The following is a 17,654-nucleotide window of genomic DNA, read 5'->3' as shown; positions in this document are numbered from 1 at the left end:
TCCAAGAGCTAAGCAGATCAAAGCAAGCATATGTATTACACTGAGGAGATATAAACTTCAAGAATCCTTATAAGAAATGGAAAGGGAGGTGGATATTTTTTGCTGTTTTTAAAATTAAATAGGCAGCTAGTATTGTTTTTAAAATTATTATGAAGAACAAGTTGAAGCTTTGTTGTAACGTGCGTTGTTTGCCTGGACTGCTCAAGACCTGAATGCTTGTGTAGGAGGAACTCTTTGAGTTGGCTTCTTAAATACTTTCATGCTGTTTCACATCTGATACTCCTTGATGAAACATAGGAGCCTTGTCTTATAATAGGCTTATTCAAAAAGTGATACAAGCTACAAAAGTCAGATCTTGGAAGAGTGTTGCCGTTTTCATAATGTAATAAAAATACTGCATTGCTAAATAATAATTAATAATAGTGTGTAATAAGCATGTCATAAAAACAAATTTTATATTTCCAAGATCACTGCTTTTATAATTTATACTCAGGTAAAGGAGAAAATCCCTGGAAATATTCATTTTTAGGAGCGGGTTTGTGAGACTTGACATTTTAGTGAAAGGGGTTCACAGATTGTTAACGTTTGGGAACCACTGTTCTAGATGAACCCAGAGTTACCCTAGCACAATCTTCTGGGTTACCTTCCCCCAAAAGAGAAAGCTAGAGGCAAAATGGCATTTGGCAAATTTGTCTTAGTTACATCAAGTGATGATTTCTTAGGCATAATCACCACTTATAAAATGGCTAGCAGGCCAGTTCTGCTGGTCTGGACAGGGGCCAAGAATAAGCTATTTTTGGCCTCCGCCACAGTAACATGTTAGGAATGTAAACTTCTCTATGCTACATTTTAATGGATATTGAGCAAGTTTTCTGCAACTGACCCATTAGTCTGTAACAAATTAACTATCCAGGGAGGAGGCTATCTGTATACCTCTGAGGATGGTGCAGAGAAAGGTGGTGGCAGGAACAGTACATGAGAAACCAAATAGAGAAATTAACGAGGAATTGAGTCAACACCCAATGGTGGCAGAAAACAACTGGAGCACTCTAGAGAACTTGCTAGGACTGACAGAATTGATGTGGAGCTGCTGCAAGAAGTGTGGGCCAGGAGTTGAGCTGCAGGAAGCAGCAAAGGCTGAGAAGGATCTGTTGTGACCTTAGGGAGCCCCAGTTGCGGTCAAAGCCAGGACAGCAAAATGGATTAACTGGAGAGGGAGCTGGGAACTACTTGGTGGGAGGAGGACTGGGGCAGTCTGGAGAAAGATGATGACTGACCTGGTGCTGGATCTTTAGGATGGGTGGATGAGAAGAATGGGGTGGTGAGTCTGGGATTTCAAGTCATGAGATAAAAAAAAAAGTGGCTGAATTTTGCATCATATAAGACAAGGCTAGCCAGAAATCTTCAGGAATTAACAGTTGAACGTAGTGGGTTTAAGAAAAGAAACGCAACTCCCCAAGTACAAAATGATATAGATGTACTTTGCACACAGATAGACAGGGAAAATAGCAACAGTGTATAATCCTTAGTGGATGTGTAACCCACACATCTCCTGGGTGTGGTGTTCTGTCTCATCTAGTGGCACCGAGACCACGTAGAGAGAGAGAGAAAATGAGTCTGCTCTATAGCCTTAGCTAACAAGCAGTTGGCTTTTAGCTCATGCAGTAGAGGCTCATGCACTAAGCTCCAAAGGTCCCCGGTTTGATCCTGCCCAACAATGACCAGGGTCTGTCGGCGTTACAGGTACATTAGATAAGAAGTGCTTCTCCATGTTTGCAGGAACATTGACAAAGGCATCGGACTAATTAGACACCCCATATACAGCCGAGATAGGTCATATTGTGAAGGGAAAACAAAACCCCACTTATACGTAAATTTCAAAGTGGCATTTAATATGGCTGCAGGAAAACTATTCATGCTTTTAATCTACATATAAGTGGATTTTTGTATACTGTTCCAGAAACCCTGACTTGGCACTATTTGGTGTGCCCCACAATTTGATGCTTTCCTTGAAATTTGTTTAAAAGTGAACTGTGTTCAAGTGCATTTTATTCAGTTGGGTTTGGTGGGTAACACAATGTACAACATCTACATTTTTCAATCAAAAGAAAATATTGGTACAGATCAATGCATACACAAATGGAGTTGTGTTTTAGCTGAATATATCCGCCCAGGTAGAATTCATGTAGTCCTATCACGGATCAAACAACATCCATAGACTCAGCCTCTGTGGAAATGGGGATGGTGTGATAACCTACCTAGATGGATGGATAGACTGGGGCATATCGGTAGAAGACCCTGCAATATACTAGACTCATGCACTACTGCTTTTTTTGTCAGAAAGAAGCTACAATAATAAATTATCTAAATTAGTATTTGGTTGCAGGCTACCCCAGTTGGCACAAATGATACACCAGTCATAAGCAAGGAGCATAAGTGCCAAGGGATTCTTATTCTTCCACAAATATATAGGGAAGGATCAAAGTCATTCCCATCTCCTGTTGTAGCATATGCTGTTATTGTTATTTATTCATTATTTATATTGTGGAGCTGCCCAAAGGCCCCAATCAAGATCAGAGCTCCATTGTAGTTCTGAGCTGCTAGTTGAAAGAAGTTAAGTTGATTCAGATATACAGGATCATATTTACAGCAAGAGCAATTAGCAAGTCATTTTCTCTAAAAGGATCTCAACCAAACAGTTTTAGAGCACATTTAATTTTGTCTGGGCTAGATGCAGTACTTAAAAACACACCACCACATCACGCAGGAGTAACAGCTGAAAAGTTCCCAGCAGAGAAAGGTTTGACAGGTTGGTGAGAGCTTGTCAAGAATCAGAAGAAATTTGCATTAAAATTAGGACTGTACAAAATACTTGCGACAGCTTTTAGATTTTGCAAAATCTAAACCACCATTGTGAAAAGTTTCTGAAATGCTGCTGCTTTCCTTAAAAGCCGGGGGAGTCTGTATGGGTCAGAGGAGACTTTCAAGGGCAAAAATAGGAGTAAGACACCCAACTCCTTTTGCTGTTCAATGGGAGTTGGGTCCCTTGAATAGCACACTAGACAGTGACTTAAGAAATGTGGGTTCTATTCCCAACTCTGCTACATCCCTGCTGGGTGACCTTGTCTCTGTGCAGTTTCCCCATCTGTAAAATGGTGGTGATAATACTGACCCTCCTTTGTAAAGCACTTTGAGATCTACTGATGAAAAGTGCTAGGTATTATCATTATTCATTGCCTTTTGTGTTTTTGATAATCACCTCCAAGACCAGTTTTGAACAGAATCTCTAGGGATATAATCTATAATTATCTATACAAATCCACCAGAGGTGCCACCAAAGAATGTTTTTTACATCAGCTCTAAATGACTTTAAAATAAACACCACATATTAAGTTTGACTTGCAATACTGAGGCCAGGTCTACACTACCGCGGTAGTTCGACGGCTGGCAATCGAACTTCCGGGTTCGATTTATCGCGTCTGGTCTGGACGCGATAATTCGAACCAGGAAGTGCTCGCCGTCGACTGCGGTACTCCACCTCAGCGAGAGGAGTACCGCGGAGTCGACGGGGGAGCCTGCCTGCCGCGTGTGGACCGCGTCTGAACCGCGGTAAATTCGAACTAAGGTATGTCGACTTCAGCTACGTTATTCACGTAGCTGAAGTTGCGTACCTTAGATCGAATTGGGGTGTTAGTGTAGACCAGGCCTGAGCATTAGTTGGCATTTAGTGGGATAGTCCTGAAATGATAGGGTGACACCTAGAACGTATATTTCTGCGTGTCAGTATGTTATCAAATGCTTAGTCCACTGTAGTTTTCCTTTTTTCCAGACATGGGGCTCTCACCACTTTCCTTGGAATATTACTGTACAATTGGCTAGATTTCATGGTATCTTCCTGTGCTCAACTTTTTTCTGGTCTGTGATCATAGATATTAGAGCATCCTGCAGACACTCTTGTCCCATTCATTGAGGTTTGCTTGTATTTTACTACACCATGGACTCTAGTGTAACTTTTTGTTTTTAAATGTGCAAGGTTTAGCCTTTGCAAATAAAGGCAACAGTGATCTCAAACCTGCTGTGCTCCACTGCTTTGAGCCTTCAAAGATTTAACTAAAAGAAATAGGTCTTGATGAGATGTTCTTAGCATCTTCTCTCTCTATTAGTACTCTATTAGCCTCTACTTTTTGCTCACTTTGCTTTGGCAGATTGAGCTCTTCAGACACAGGCATTTCCTTGTTGTGAGGCATATTATGGAAGTTGCGTGCTGCTGCAAAAGCTTGACAGGCTTTCAATGGAGAGTGTTACAATATGACCCAGTCCCCTTCCCCACCCCCGTGGAGTCTGTTGTGAGTGGACTCAGTCGCTGGGTACCACATGCTTCCAAGCGAGTTGGGTGTGGGATAAAAGCTTCTCACTGTTTCTAGCTCTGGGACTCTAAGGCATACTCCTGGCATCTTATCTGACACCCCTCCTTCTGGTGTGGGATGCTGCCGTCCAGCTTTCCTAGACCCTGAAACTGGAATCAGACCTCTTGAGCCCCTAGTCACTGACGGATTCTCCCCCTGAGTTCTACCTAGGTTGTGGGTTCTCTGGACTTACCAGTTTAACTCCTTTGAGGACAACATGGCAGGAAAACAAGGAACACAGGCTTAGCAAAGGAATTTCTTAACCACAGTGACTGGACTCAGAGCACGTGAGTTCCAGATCTTTGAAAACAAGAGAAGTCCTGAGGTACCCCTTCCCCAGTCTGGTCTCACCCCCTCTTGTGAGTCTATCTGTCATCAGTGTTTCAGGCTGGGCAGAGTCTCTCCTTCCCTCTCTGTCCCCAAAGTCCTCCTTATATGTGGTGATGGTTGGCCCTCTGCACAGAACAGAAACCCGCTCCCAAATAGGGCCTCCATCTCCAGGCCATGTGCTCAAACTGTCACCACCAGTCATGGTTGCTTGCCCACTTGCAGGCCACTGTCTAGAAAGAGCCTGGTACCATGGGGGTGGGCCAGTAGTTGAGTTGGTCAAAGTGGATAGCCCCAGACTGTAGCTTTGATGGCTCTCAGTGATGGCCTTTCCACGATGTGCCAAACACCTTTCCTGAGCAGGGCAGTTATCTGGAGTGCAGCATAACAGGCTGCCCCTGGGCAAGTCCAAATGAATGTGGTCACAGTGGCAATAGTTCAACACAGGTATAATACAGACTTCAGAATTTGATAGTCATATCTCACCCCTCTCCATCATGTCCTGTGCTAGGCATACATCTAAACTTCATTCTAAATATCCCAAAATTTCTTTCTGTCAAGGGATGTGTTTGTCTAAGGGCTTTATTATAGTTTCCCTTTGCTTCTTTCAGAGGGTTGGAAGAGAGGATCATAAAAGAACTATTTAACTGATAGGCACTATTGCCTTAAAATAATTATTATAGTAAATTGCCTTTACAAACAAACAATACAGTTACTAAAGAACACAAAAGTCATCTCTTTGGGAAAACACCAAATATAGAACAGCTTTGTCAAATAGCTAGGTGGCATCATTTCAGCATCCTGGCTGAGCGTCGACATCCAAAGGATAAGACAGTGGAGAAGAGATTTAGAAACCAGGATGTTTTTTAGAACACTATTAACAACGAAAGATTTTTAAACTATTTGTCAGGAACAGTCAGAAATCTGACTTCTGTTCACAAGTTACCTATAAACAGATTGAGATTTTTCCTGGGGTTTGGTAGGACCCCAGGGCCTTCTAGAGGGCCTCAGTGGGCCTGGTACACCCCGTCACACCAGACCACACACTAACAGAGAGTGTGTCTCAAGAACCATCTCCCTTCCCATTTGCTATTGCTTTCTTTGAGCAACAAAGCAGCATAGTTCAAGCTTCAAATATTAAATAGGATGTCATCTTGTTAAAAACAAGGGGGAAAATGTTCCGATAATTTTGAGAAAATCCTCGACATTCCATGGACAGAGAGGGGCAAACTTCACCAAATACATTATTGGTTCCAAATTACTCACTCAGCTGTAGTCTGTACCTTCTCTATTGTTGCCTTCTTCCATGTACCTATCTAACTCCTTTCTGAATGTATTCCAGGTTGTAACTTCTACTGCTGCCTTTTGTAGCTTATTTCACATGTCAGTAACGCACTGTGTAAAGAAAAAGAATCTTCAGTTCTTGAACACTTCTTAGTTGCCTTTCAAAACAACCAGGTCCTCTTCTTTATTAGCTGATTATCTTTTCTATTAGCTTTGTGGCATTCAGACCTGCAGTTCCTGTACTTATCATCTCTCTTCATTTTAGTCTCTATTTTAAAAAAAAATACCCTGGTTCATTAAATTATTTCACATTCCCTCCTAGTATTGGATTCTCACGCAAAGCTGGTTACTAGAGTTGCTGCACAAGGTTTCTAAGCAGGAGGAGTTTTTAGATGTATGGATTAATCAGTGATGTTTGCCATATGCTTTTTAGCACCGTATTCCTCAGTTGGAATAATTCTCAACTCTTTTTTTCTTTGTCTTAGAAAATGGATCCTACCTAAAGCTAAGTTATAGCATTTGCCAGGTTCTCCAGGCTTCTAGCCCAGTGCAAGTTTCATTGATTTCAACAGTAATAAAAAAGGAAAAATGTAAGGTCCTATTTTAGGTCTTGCAATTAACATAATAGGTTCATATCCCAGACACTCCTATATTCTGGAGTTTTCATACATTTCACTTATTGGATATTTTAGATAAAAATCACATGTATTTCCAGGAATGCTTTAAGTACTTGTGGGTTTTGTTGTTGTTGTTTTGTTTGTTTGTTTGTTTGTTTTATAGGATGGTATGAGTTGAAAGTATACTACTAAAGCCCCTGTCCTGCAATTGGATCTAGGTAAACAGATCCCATGTGGAGCCCTGTGGTAGATCAGGGACTAGCACTGCTCCAGCTGCCTAAATTAACTCTGCTTCATATTTGTCGTGATGAATTTTGGGGAAAGCCATGGCATTATGGGAACAATATCATGTCCATGGAAATCATAGCAGAAATTAGGAAAAGTCTCGTGTTTTGCAATAAACTGAACCATCACTGCAGAATTAGGTTTCTACAGATTTTTCTTGCTGGTTTGCTTTGGGTATGAAGCTAGTGCCCCTTTCCCTCTCCCATTCTTTGATTTCTTTTATGTAACACACATTCTCACATCTTAGGGACACCTTCCTGCTGCCCCTTGTTATCTTATCCTGTTCATCCAGCATTGGCATAATAGTTTTGTTCTTGGGATCTCCATTGCCAGTCCTCAAAAATCTAGTGCTTTGTATCCCTGCAGTGTTGTTACTGATCTCGTCTGCACCTTCAGATGGGCTCTTCTCCTACGAGCCAGTGAAGTCTGGACCCCCATTGACTCAGCCATTCACTCAGTCACTTGTGGATTCATTCACTTGACTGACCATTTATTCACTCATGCAAAAAGCATGGAGATTTATTTCAGAACGCTGTTAAAGTGATGCACTCCGGAACTCTCACGACAGCTGGGACACATCCGCAGCTTTGTGTTGTGGTTGCTTTTCCTATTGTGGGCCAGATTATACCGCTGAGGCATAGCCCTGAGTAAGGAGCAGTGCAGAGAGAGGCTGCCCCAGGGCAACCACCAGGAGGCACTACACACCATGTCACTCAGAGATCCTGGTTACTGCAGCTCCAAGTCCATCCCTAAGGAGGGGACAGTGTGTGCTCCCTCCACAGCCAGCTAGCTTCACTGACTGGATGTGACCCTACCTCCTTCTTACCCCTCCCTGCTCCCTACAAGGATTCTAGTCCTAGCAGCCTTTGCTCCTAATGGAGCTTGGGCTGTAATTGTTTTTACGTCCTGTACAGGTGGTATGGAGGGAAATGTTCCATGCACCCACTCTGACCCCCCCCCCCCCTTTGTTCACCTGCAGTATATGTTTAAGGGCTGTGACTTGAAGGCTAAATCCCCAAACTGATTTCTAGCCGCCCCCCACCCCAAATGTCAGCAGTGTTAAACCCCATTTTAAAAAAATGTCTCGCTGGCTGTCTCCAATCTTGCCTGGGCTGTTGGTGGATGATGCTGCCCCACTGACCAATCAGAAGGCCCGTCGCTCCAATTATTTATGCTGCCTATCAACTTCCTTGCCAAAAAAACACCAACGAAACTAAAAGCTTTCAAATGGCCAGTGAGCATGCAGCACCAGCACAACAATGACTCCGCAGCTCCTGTTGCTGCCAGAGTCCCTTCCTCTGTCCTGCACTGGAAGGTAAATACTGGTGTATAAAAACTAGTGTAGGCCCTGAGCACAGCATCATTCCAGAACATAAAACTATAATGCATGACAACTTACTTAGATAGGAAGGTATTTTAAGTATTTTTAGATCCTTGGAGAAATTCCATTATCATGAAACTTAAACCATGCCATCCCCACATGTTTCCCCTCCCTCTCTCTCACTCACACACACACACACACACACACACCACAAAGATTTTGAGCACAGGGGGGAAAAGATACACATTATTTCACCTTATTTTTTTTAACTCTAACAAAAAACACTGCCTACATATGTAATTGTGGACCTTGCTGTTTCTTTTAGAGCTTTGATTTCAACAACAGAGCATCAAATAAAAAAGCAATATTTATCATGCTTAGCAAGACAGAGTCCCTCAAGGCAAAATACTATACCTGGTGGATGAATTTAGGCAAAGCACTTAAGCACATGCTTAACTTTCAGCATGTGAGTAGTCCCATTGAAGTCACTGTGATAAAAATTAAGTATGTGTTTAAGAGCTTTGCTGGATCAGGGCCCTATTATGGTAGCTGCTGTTATAACTGCTATACAAATATAAATCAGGAGAACTAAATATTTTTGCTCTCAAGTGTATAATTTCTGCTTGTGTATTGCCATTTGATTTGGCCTCTGGTCTAATCATTTGAATATTCTATATCTTGCCCTTTACAAAGCTTTACCACCCTTCTAAATGAGAGAATTTAATGCAAAAGTGAAGCAAAAGTCATTTCACAGGTTAAACTGCAGCTAAATTGCCCAATTATTGACAACCAACAATCTTTCCTTAGGGTGCAATGGACTAAAATTGCTGGTACATGCAGCAAAATGAAAACACTGGAGCAAAAACATAAACTAGAACATTCCTTCCCCGCCCCCATGAAATACAAGATTACAAGGGAAGTACCATTGTTTCAGTCTAACACTTGGCCATTTGTTGTAGATGATCGTTAATTTCAGCATGTAAATTTGAAACATTTTATTGTTAGCTTGAGAACTATAATTAGAACACTGCAGAGATCACTTCACCCCTTCCAACAGCAGGCTCCTCTTCAGTGTTACAGCTCCGACTGCTGCCCCATTCTGCAGCCTCCACCATTCTGCAGCCTCCACGTATACATCAAGCTATTTTAGCAAGAGACTCCCACTGCTTCTGGCACTCAATGGAACTAATGAGCGGGTTGACTTTCATGTCACTGTTGCTCTAAGGTCAGTGTCCCAATGTTCTTTCAACCACCCTGCTGTACTTCCCTGTCCCTTTACTTGTTCCTCTTGACCCGGCTTCCTCTTGCGAGCTTGAAAGAGCAACAGACTGCCTGTAATTCCTTATCTGATCAAGGTGGGTAACGGTGTTCCTTGGGGCAAATGGAGCACAGTGAGGGGGAAACCATGGCTTGCCAAGTCCCAGGTTGAATGCGCATCCTGTATTTCTCAAGCAATGCTGTGACACTGATCTAGCAGCTGGCTCATCATGCATAAACACACTCCTCACTATATGTCTCCCCCTTGTCCTCTGCCAAGGTACAAAAGTTGAATTCACCCCATGCAGAAATCAAGTCTCCTTATTCCTTCCTCTTTCCCTTAGGGCATGATTGAGACGTTCTGAATGATCCCAGCAGGTGAATTTTTGGTTCCGGTTCTTTTAAAGTAGCATTTCAGCCAGCACTTTCTGTATTCGGGATCATCACAGGGAAAAGTGACACATCTCAAGGCAGTGGTAGAATTCTTATTTTGTTGTTTTAGAAGACACACCCTGGGAGTAGTTAGTGACCAAAAGGAATTGTTAGATGGAGTCCATCACCCTTCCAACACAGGCAGGAGCCCCCCGAAAGATGTATTATGAATACAGGGATTTTCAAACCAGCCTCAGAGATTTAGCCACCCATCTCCCTGAGGCTTTGTGAAGCTGGAGTGGCTCATGAATGCGAGTGCCAACCTCAGGGCAGATTGTTACAAACCAGGGCACAAACCCCCAAACTGGTTGTGTGTTCTGTAATTAGATATCACCAACCAAGTGTCAAGTGTGACTTATTAAGCACTATAACAGTCTTGAGATGGAGTCATAGACAGTCCCCTTGGGCATTTCCAGGCAAGCCTGGCTTTGTGACAGATGGTCCCTTACACTAAAAATCACAACAATATTCAGGTTACTCTCAGTCCCAAAGGACCAGTCACTGACCCCAGGTCTATGGTACCTTAGATACCTCACCAAAGATAACACTTGTAACCAACCCTATAATAAAGAAAATAAAGATTTATTAAATAGGAAAAAGAAGTAAGAGTTATTTACAGGATTAAAGCAGGTAAACATACACACACAAATGAGTCGCAGTCATAGGTTTCAAAAAGTAATAGAAGTTGCTGTAATGTGCAAGCTCTGTATGTTCTTTAGGGCTAACCCAAGCTCAACGCTTGGGGATCCCTTGCTTATGCTTAGAAATATTGCCCTCTCCAAATTCCAAGTAGCATAGTGATACAGAGCCTTCTGGTCAGGGATTTTTATTCCCTTCACCCAGAATTCAAACAGTAATGGGACAAGGATTTGTACACATCCTCTCTTCCCGGGTGTGGAGAGAGCAATCAATAAAGTCTTTTGTCCACTGGCCTTCTGTGGGCCTTCTTTTGTTGGGCAGGAGATGACACCCATTGTGGCAAACTAGTATTAGTATTGCTTGGTAATGTTTCTCTCCTGACTCGGGTGGGGGGGGGGAGGAATGTTCCAGTTTCATAGAAAACACTACAATAGTTACAAAGCAAACACTTAAATATTACTATACATCATGGGGTACAGATATTATAAGTGAGATTAATGCATATAGCAATTCACAAGCATTTCATACAGTCCAAACACTAAACATCTCTATAAATCTAATACTTATTTTAACAGTACTAACACACAGGTGAGCCAGATTAGTTTCCAGATATGCATTTGTCAGTGTTCAGTGAGGCCTGGGGGCCTTGGCATGACTTGACACCTGGTCTGCCAGCTTCTTCTGAAAATCCCAGCTGAAATTGTTGTTATGCTTGTGCAGAGGCAAAAGAATGGATTTTTCCATGTACAAGCAATAGTTATTAGATAAGAGTTCTCTGTTGTAAAATCCAGCTATCTGCACCAATCATCATCTCTGGGCACGTATCCCAGAGGTTAAAACACACAAAGTAATACAGCAGAATATAATATATATAAAAACAGCTTCCCACTTCCTCCTCAATAGCCTGAGAACATAGAGAAACATTCTGACCTTAGTGACTGCATTCTGCTTGCCTGAATTCCACCTGAACTTTCCATTCGTGACAGGATTCTTCTTCACTAACTGTTTTGTGATGTTGCTGTGCATTATTATCAGGCTGCAGATTCTCCCTCTGATGTGGCAAATAAGCTTATTTTGGTGGGAAGGTAGATTGGAAAGGAATGTGGGATCCTTTAGGGGGTATATCGGTGTTATAAATTGCTGTCAATAGTCAGGAACACATACTGGAATAAGCCCTATACATTAGAGCACAGGCAGGCTAAACTCTTACTTTTGGCTCTGCACCAGCCAGACTTTCCATGGTGTAGGGGAGTTGAAGGATCTCCACACCTGCTCCACTGTGGGACTCGCACCTTTTCTGGGATTGGATGGCTAAGGTCCTCCTTCAGCCAAGCTTCCCACCATTTGGCAACACTCAAAGGATTCTGGTCCCTCACAGGAGCCACAGAGGCCACCACCGAGGGTGGTATTAATCCTTACGGAGTAACCACAAAAGTGGGACCTAGCAAGTTGCTAAGTCTGGCTGCCCTCCCAAGGCTGGATTAAGGCATAGGCTGTATAGGCCCATGCATAGGGCCCAGATCCTCAAGTCATCTGATTGTGTCAGAATCGCAGCTCTCTCTCTTTTTTTATTTTTTTTTTTTGGAAACAGTTTCCAGGCCTCAGGCTTGTGAAGAAAACCCCGAAAACATGCAACAAGTGTAACAGTGCTGTGGTCCTGCAGACAGCCTGACACAATTGCTCTCAGAGGTGAGAGCTTCCCATTCATCTTCATAGGTTCTGAACTCCAATATCCGCTGCTCTAGGAGTGCTGCCAAAACCACCCAACAGAGAATGAGGTGTGCCCAGAATGTGTGTGGCAGGGCTGTGGCCTGACCCCCCAGCCCAGCTACACCCTGGCCCCTGGGGGTAACCAGCTTCCAACCCTGCCTTTCTAGAGGGCAGAGGGGACACCTGCTGTCACCTCTGCTGCTGCTCCTGGAGGGAGGAAGAGGGCCTCATGCTGCTGCCCTTGCCTCTATGGGAGGGAAGGGGGCCACCTGCCACCTCCATTCAAAATGTACCATGAAAACTGAGCTGCAGGGGCCACTGTATCATGGTGTGCTTAGGACCCAGGATTGCCTCAATCTGGCCCAAATAAAAATGACCTGTAGGATGGGTAGGTGTCCTGAGGTGGGAAAGCAGATGTCTCCTTGCTCTCCTTGATCTCCAGTAGGGCAATTTTTCCCAGATAGAGGCTGCGCCTTCTCCATTTGACGATTCCATTTCTGAGCTGGTGGTGATCTCAGGCTGCGTGGTCTCCTTTAAATTCCTCTACACCATACAGGGAATCTCCCCCCGCCCCTCTTCCCAACTCCTGCAACAGAGTTGTGATGGCTCTGTGCCTGCAGTGCCTCCTATCCCCAAGGGCATAAGGAAGTGGGTTCCTGGACTCCATCCCCTGAGCAGGGGGAGAGGTTTGGGGACAGAGAATAGCCACATGTGCGCCTTCCCCCAATCAGACTTTTGGTTGTACTGTTCATCTGTGGAATCAAACTGGGTCCCAGGTCTCTACAGGCAGTTCCATGCCACACAGCAAATCAACATCCAGATTTGGACCACTAAGGCTTGGTCTACACTTACCCCCCAAGTCGAAGTAAGGTACGCAAATTCAGCTACGTGAATAACGTAGCTGAATTCGACATACCTTACTTCGAACTTACCGCGGTTCAGACGCGGTCCACACGCGGCAGGCAGGCTCCCCGTCGACTCCGCGGTACTCCTCTCATTGAGCTGGAGTACCGCAGTCGACGGCGAGCACTTCCTGGTTCGATTTATTGCGTCCAGACCAGACGCGATAAATCGAACCCGGATCTTCGATTGCCAGCCGTCGAACTACCCGGTAAGTGTAGACCAGCCCTAAGTATGACTGGCATGGGGAACAGTGAGGCAAGGCTGCTTGCAATGGCACTCTGGGGGTAGTTTTGGGTAGCAGTTTAGAACTTCGTTACAATTTTTAGACCAGTTATGATAAGGGCAGAGGATGATTCGTGCAGTTATTTCCGAGGAGGCATGTAAAAGTTCCAGAACTGAGTTATTTGCAGTGAGACCCAGTGCTCTGCTACAACAACACAAAGGGACTCAAAAGCTGTCTGTAGTGCAGAAAAAGACACCAAGAAAACAAAACAAAATAAAAAACATCGACCCTTCTGATTTGCAGCTGCTGTGGAAACCAGCCCCACAGCCTCTCTCTCTGGACTTGGCAGGCAGTGGGGCTGTCTGCTCCACTGCTAACCTATTTTCAATGCCAGCAACCTCTAATTTAACTGTCAAGTGTAGTTTTCCCCTGCATTGAAAACAGCTATTTGCCAACCAAGTAAGCTCTGAGGCTTGTCTGATGAGCCATTATAGACAGCGAAGGGGAACATTTTAAATAATTTTGCTTCTTTCATTTCTTGAAAGGGTTGTAGGCAAACCAAATCCTCCAACTGAATATTCCCTGTTTGGGTGAATTAAATATAGGTGGACAGAACTCTAGAAGGAGCACTGCACCTCAGGTCAATAAAGAGCAGCCTCTTGGTTGTATTTGGAACTCCTCTGAAACCCAAAGGAATCCGCTCTGGTGATACTTTTCACTCTTTAAAGTCTCTCTTCACCAGCAGCCTAAAACACTCCTGCTCTTTCATTATGCAAAAAGGTAATAAAGGCCCAGTCATTTGCACATGCTTGTTTTATGCAGTTTAAGGCAATGTCCTCTCTATTTTAGTGGAACTGTCCAAAACTTGTTGAGTTTCCTTCTTTGGGGAAATGGTGCAGCAGACTGGGGCATTTTTGCAGTATGAAATTTCACAGTTTTATAAATGTTGTTGTTTTAGAAGCATTCTTTTAAAGAAAGGCCCAGAAGCCCTGCTTTTTATTATGACAGACTTGTATAACTACACTAGAGAAAGGGGGTGGGGGGGTTCTATCTTCATAGATTCACCAGTTTTGCTTCAGGTGTGAAAATTTCTAACAGGCAGACTCCACAGCTCTGTCCCTTCCAGCAGTCTGAGGAAAGAGGAGTAGTGTACAGTGAAGTTTAAATATCTTTATTCATTGAGGTTTGGAAATGTAGGCTACCATTCTGCAAGAAATGCACACAGCGACGCATGTGCAACTGTAATACCAACAGACCCCGGTCATCAGTGGGCGGGATCGAACCTGGAACCAAATGCATGAGCCTCTACTGCATGAGCTAAAAGCCATATGTCTGTTAGCTATGGCTGAAGAGCAGACTTATTAATCTCTTTCTCTCTCTCTTTCTAAATGGTCTCGGTGCCACTAGATGGGACAGAACACCACACCCAGGAGGTGTGTGGGTTACACAACTCCACTGAAATCAGTGAGGCCCTGTGCAGATACAAGGGCCTGCCTATCTGCATTTCTTTCCAGGATGAGGACAACATGCCTCCATTTTGGAAGTGGCTGGTGTAGTTTAAGTTGTCTGCCTCATGTTAAAGTGAATGGAAGTTACCAGGCTAAACCCATGAACTGAATACTTACTCCAGCATAGACCGATCTAATCTTTTTGGTTTACTGACTACACTGAGCTAGTAACAGGGTGTGGGGCCCTGTGAATCAACTCCTTTTATCACAAGCTAGAAGTCATACCAAGGATGAATTTGGCTCCCCACATCCATTCACAACTACTCGGGGGAGGGGGGGAAGTTCCAGAATTTTATATTTCCTTGGCAATAGCCCAGATTCACTGTTGGATTTGATGCTGTGTATATTGGTAAAAGGACCCTAGAGAACCTATTTGGCTCAAGTCTACATTCTAACACAGACTTTCTGTCCATATAAACACCGTGTAATAAATCCATATTGTAAATAGCTATGAGATCCTGAAGTGCTTATGCCAATTCTAATTAGCCATACTATAGACAGGATTCTGTGGATCTGTATCATTTAATGACTTGTACCTTTTCCAGGTGGCCATGTTCAGTATTTTACTTACTACAATAGTGCTGAGAAGGGCCAGGCAAGACAAGTGTGTTAAGCACTACATAAATGCATAAGATGATGCAGTCACTGCCCTGAGATATTTACAGCCTTCCAGTACCTCGCATTAGCATTACATTTAATACAAAAAAAAGGCAAGAAAGTTCTTGTATGCTCAGACACCAAATTCGTGGGCACCTAGATAGATGGGCACCTAGATAGCACCGATATCTGGCTGCCTTCTACCAGAATAGGAAGGCTTTGGATGGAGGTGTATAAATATAAGTTGCTTACAAGGAGAATGAAACTAATAAGCTGATACAGGGGATAAAATACACAGCACTATATGCTGTATTTGGTTACTTCTGCTTTCATTTCCCTCCAAAAGGAAAGAGCTTATAAAGTTATGGTGAAAGCAAACCTCTCTCCTTGAATAAAACATTGTTTCCTTGGTTTGTTTGTTCATCTTAGGTACTTGTGAAATTGGCTGGGCTTACTACTGCACCGGAGGAGGAGCAGCTGCCGCTATGTTAATCTGCACTTGGTTGGCCTGCTTCTCTGGCAAGAAACAGAAACAGTACCCTTACTGAGGCTGGTGGCCTGAGAGTCCAGTTTAGAGAATGAATGAGCTTCGAGAGGCCGAAGTGACTTGCAGACTTCTTCTTCTGAACAAAGCGCTTTAGCTCCTAGCTGCAGAACAGCCATTATGAAATGAGAATGGACCTGGTCAAGGACGTGAGGTGACACTGTGAATTGTGGGGAGGGTGGGGAGTCTGGAAAGCTGGACCAAATGCTGTGACTCTCGGAAGGCATGGGCAGTTCTTGCTTGACAGAGTATATTTCTGGTCTGTTCTAGAAGAATACAATTTTACGAGCAAGGAATGCTCCCCTTTGTTAAATTGTGAAGGTATGGGTGTACCAATGAATTGAAAGACTGGTGAAAATAATATTTTGGGTAGGGTATAAATCTTCCAAAATTCCCCTTAAGCACAACACTCCTGAAAGTGTGCGTGCACACACATACACACACACACACACCCGTATAGACCATGGCACAGAACAAATAAAATGCAAACTTATTGGTGCATTTTTTCTTTTTTTTATTCATTTGATGGTTTAAAATTCAATGTTATACCACTTTTTAAACTACACATGAAACCTAATAAATGGACCAATAAGCCACTTTAACAGTATTTTGTATATTCTCTCTACTCTTTTTCCCAAAACATTTATTCACTGCTTATTCAGCCCTATAGAATTTTTATTTAGCTTCTGTGTTTTCAGCATTATTACAAAAATGCAACATTTTACTCAGCATATATAGGGGCTTTGCCTATAGTACTGTTATGAAGGGCAGTAAATGGACATCTTTCAGTCCAGGGAGAATTCCACTCATGGTACTGTAGGATATTGTTGGTTACGTAAGACTAATGGGAAACGTCTTCCAGATATAGATTTGGTCATTGTTACGTTTAGCTCATTGTTGTTGTATTGTGCTGTACCATGTTTATTATTTCAATATTCATTTTTGTAAAAAAAAATATAAATGTGCTATTATGTTTGTATTTGAAAATCTCTGTAAATAAATTTTTCTCTGATCAATACTGGAAATACATTATAGTGTCATTGGATGAATCAGTTCATTTCTTAGATCTCCATAAAAATGTCTTGCAAATAATCACATCCTTCATACGCCTCTTGGGTACATTCTGCCCCTAATGTACACACAATTTAACTCCCATCAGAATCTTTCACAGTTATAGAACACCTTTCCTTCAAAAGGATCATTAACCTAGCAGACTGATATACAAACTATTCACAAGTGACTTCATCAGTCTTTGGGCTGAAACATAGCAACAATTGACAGACATAGCCGCCCTACACATTTCAGGACAGGAAGTGAAGGATAGTTGATCCAACCAAAAATGAAATTGCCCATCTCAGCTAGGCAGAATGCAGTTTTGGAAGGTCATTGTCATGTGAATAAATCAAAAGACTGAGTGTCTGAACACCTGGGTTCTAATACCTGGCTTTGCCACTGACTTGCATTGTGACTGTGGGCCTGTCACTTATCCTCTCTGTGCCTCAGTTGCCCTATCTATAACATAGGGAGAATAACACCCATGATGTATACATGTGAAATATTATTTTATTTATTACAAATGATTACCCAAGCTGGATTTTGGC

General features: G+C 42.9%; 1 protein-coding gene across 1 annotated transcript in view; it reads left to right on the top strand.

Moving 5' to 3' along the window:
- LOC112119333 (LHFPL tetraspan subfamily member 6 protein) overlaps positions 1 to 17,082 on the top strand; it is a 196,166-nt gene extending 179,084 nt beyond the window's left edge. Inside the window, exon 4 of the mRNA XM_024217953.3 lies at positions 15,939 to 17,082. Within this exon, the coding sequence (XP_024073721.1) occupies positions 15,939 to 16,057 (119 nt within the window). The 3' untranslated portion in view covers positions 16,058 to 17,082. The remainder of the gene's footprint in view (positions 1 to 15,938) is intronic.
- The last annotated feature ends 572 nt before the right edge of the window (positions 17,083 to 17,654 follow it).

The sequence above is a fragment of the Terrapene carolina genome, unplaced genomic scaffold (genome assembly GCF_002925995.2).
Source record: "Terrapene carolina triunguis isolate 2854851 unplaced genomic scaffold, T_m_triunguis-2.0 Scaffold139, whole genome shotgun sequence".
Classification (NCBI taxonomy): Eukaryota; Metazoa; Chordata; order Testudines; family Emydidae; genus Terrapene; species Terrapene triunguis.
The sequence above is the reverse complement of the archived record's forward strand: the minus strand, read 5'-3'. Positions and strand labels throughout refer to the sequence as shown.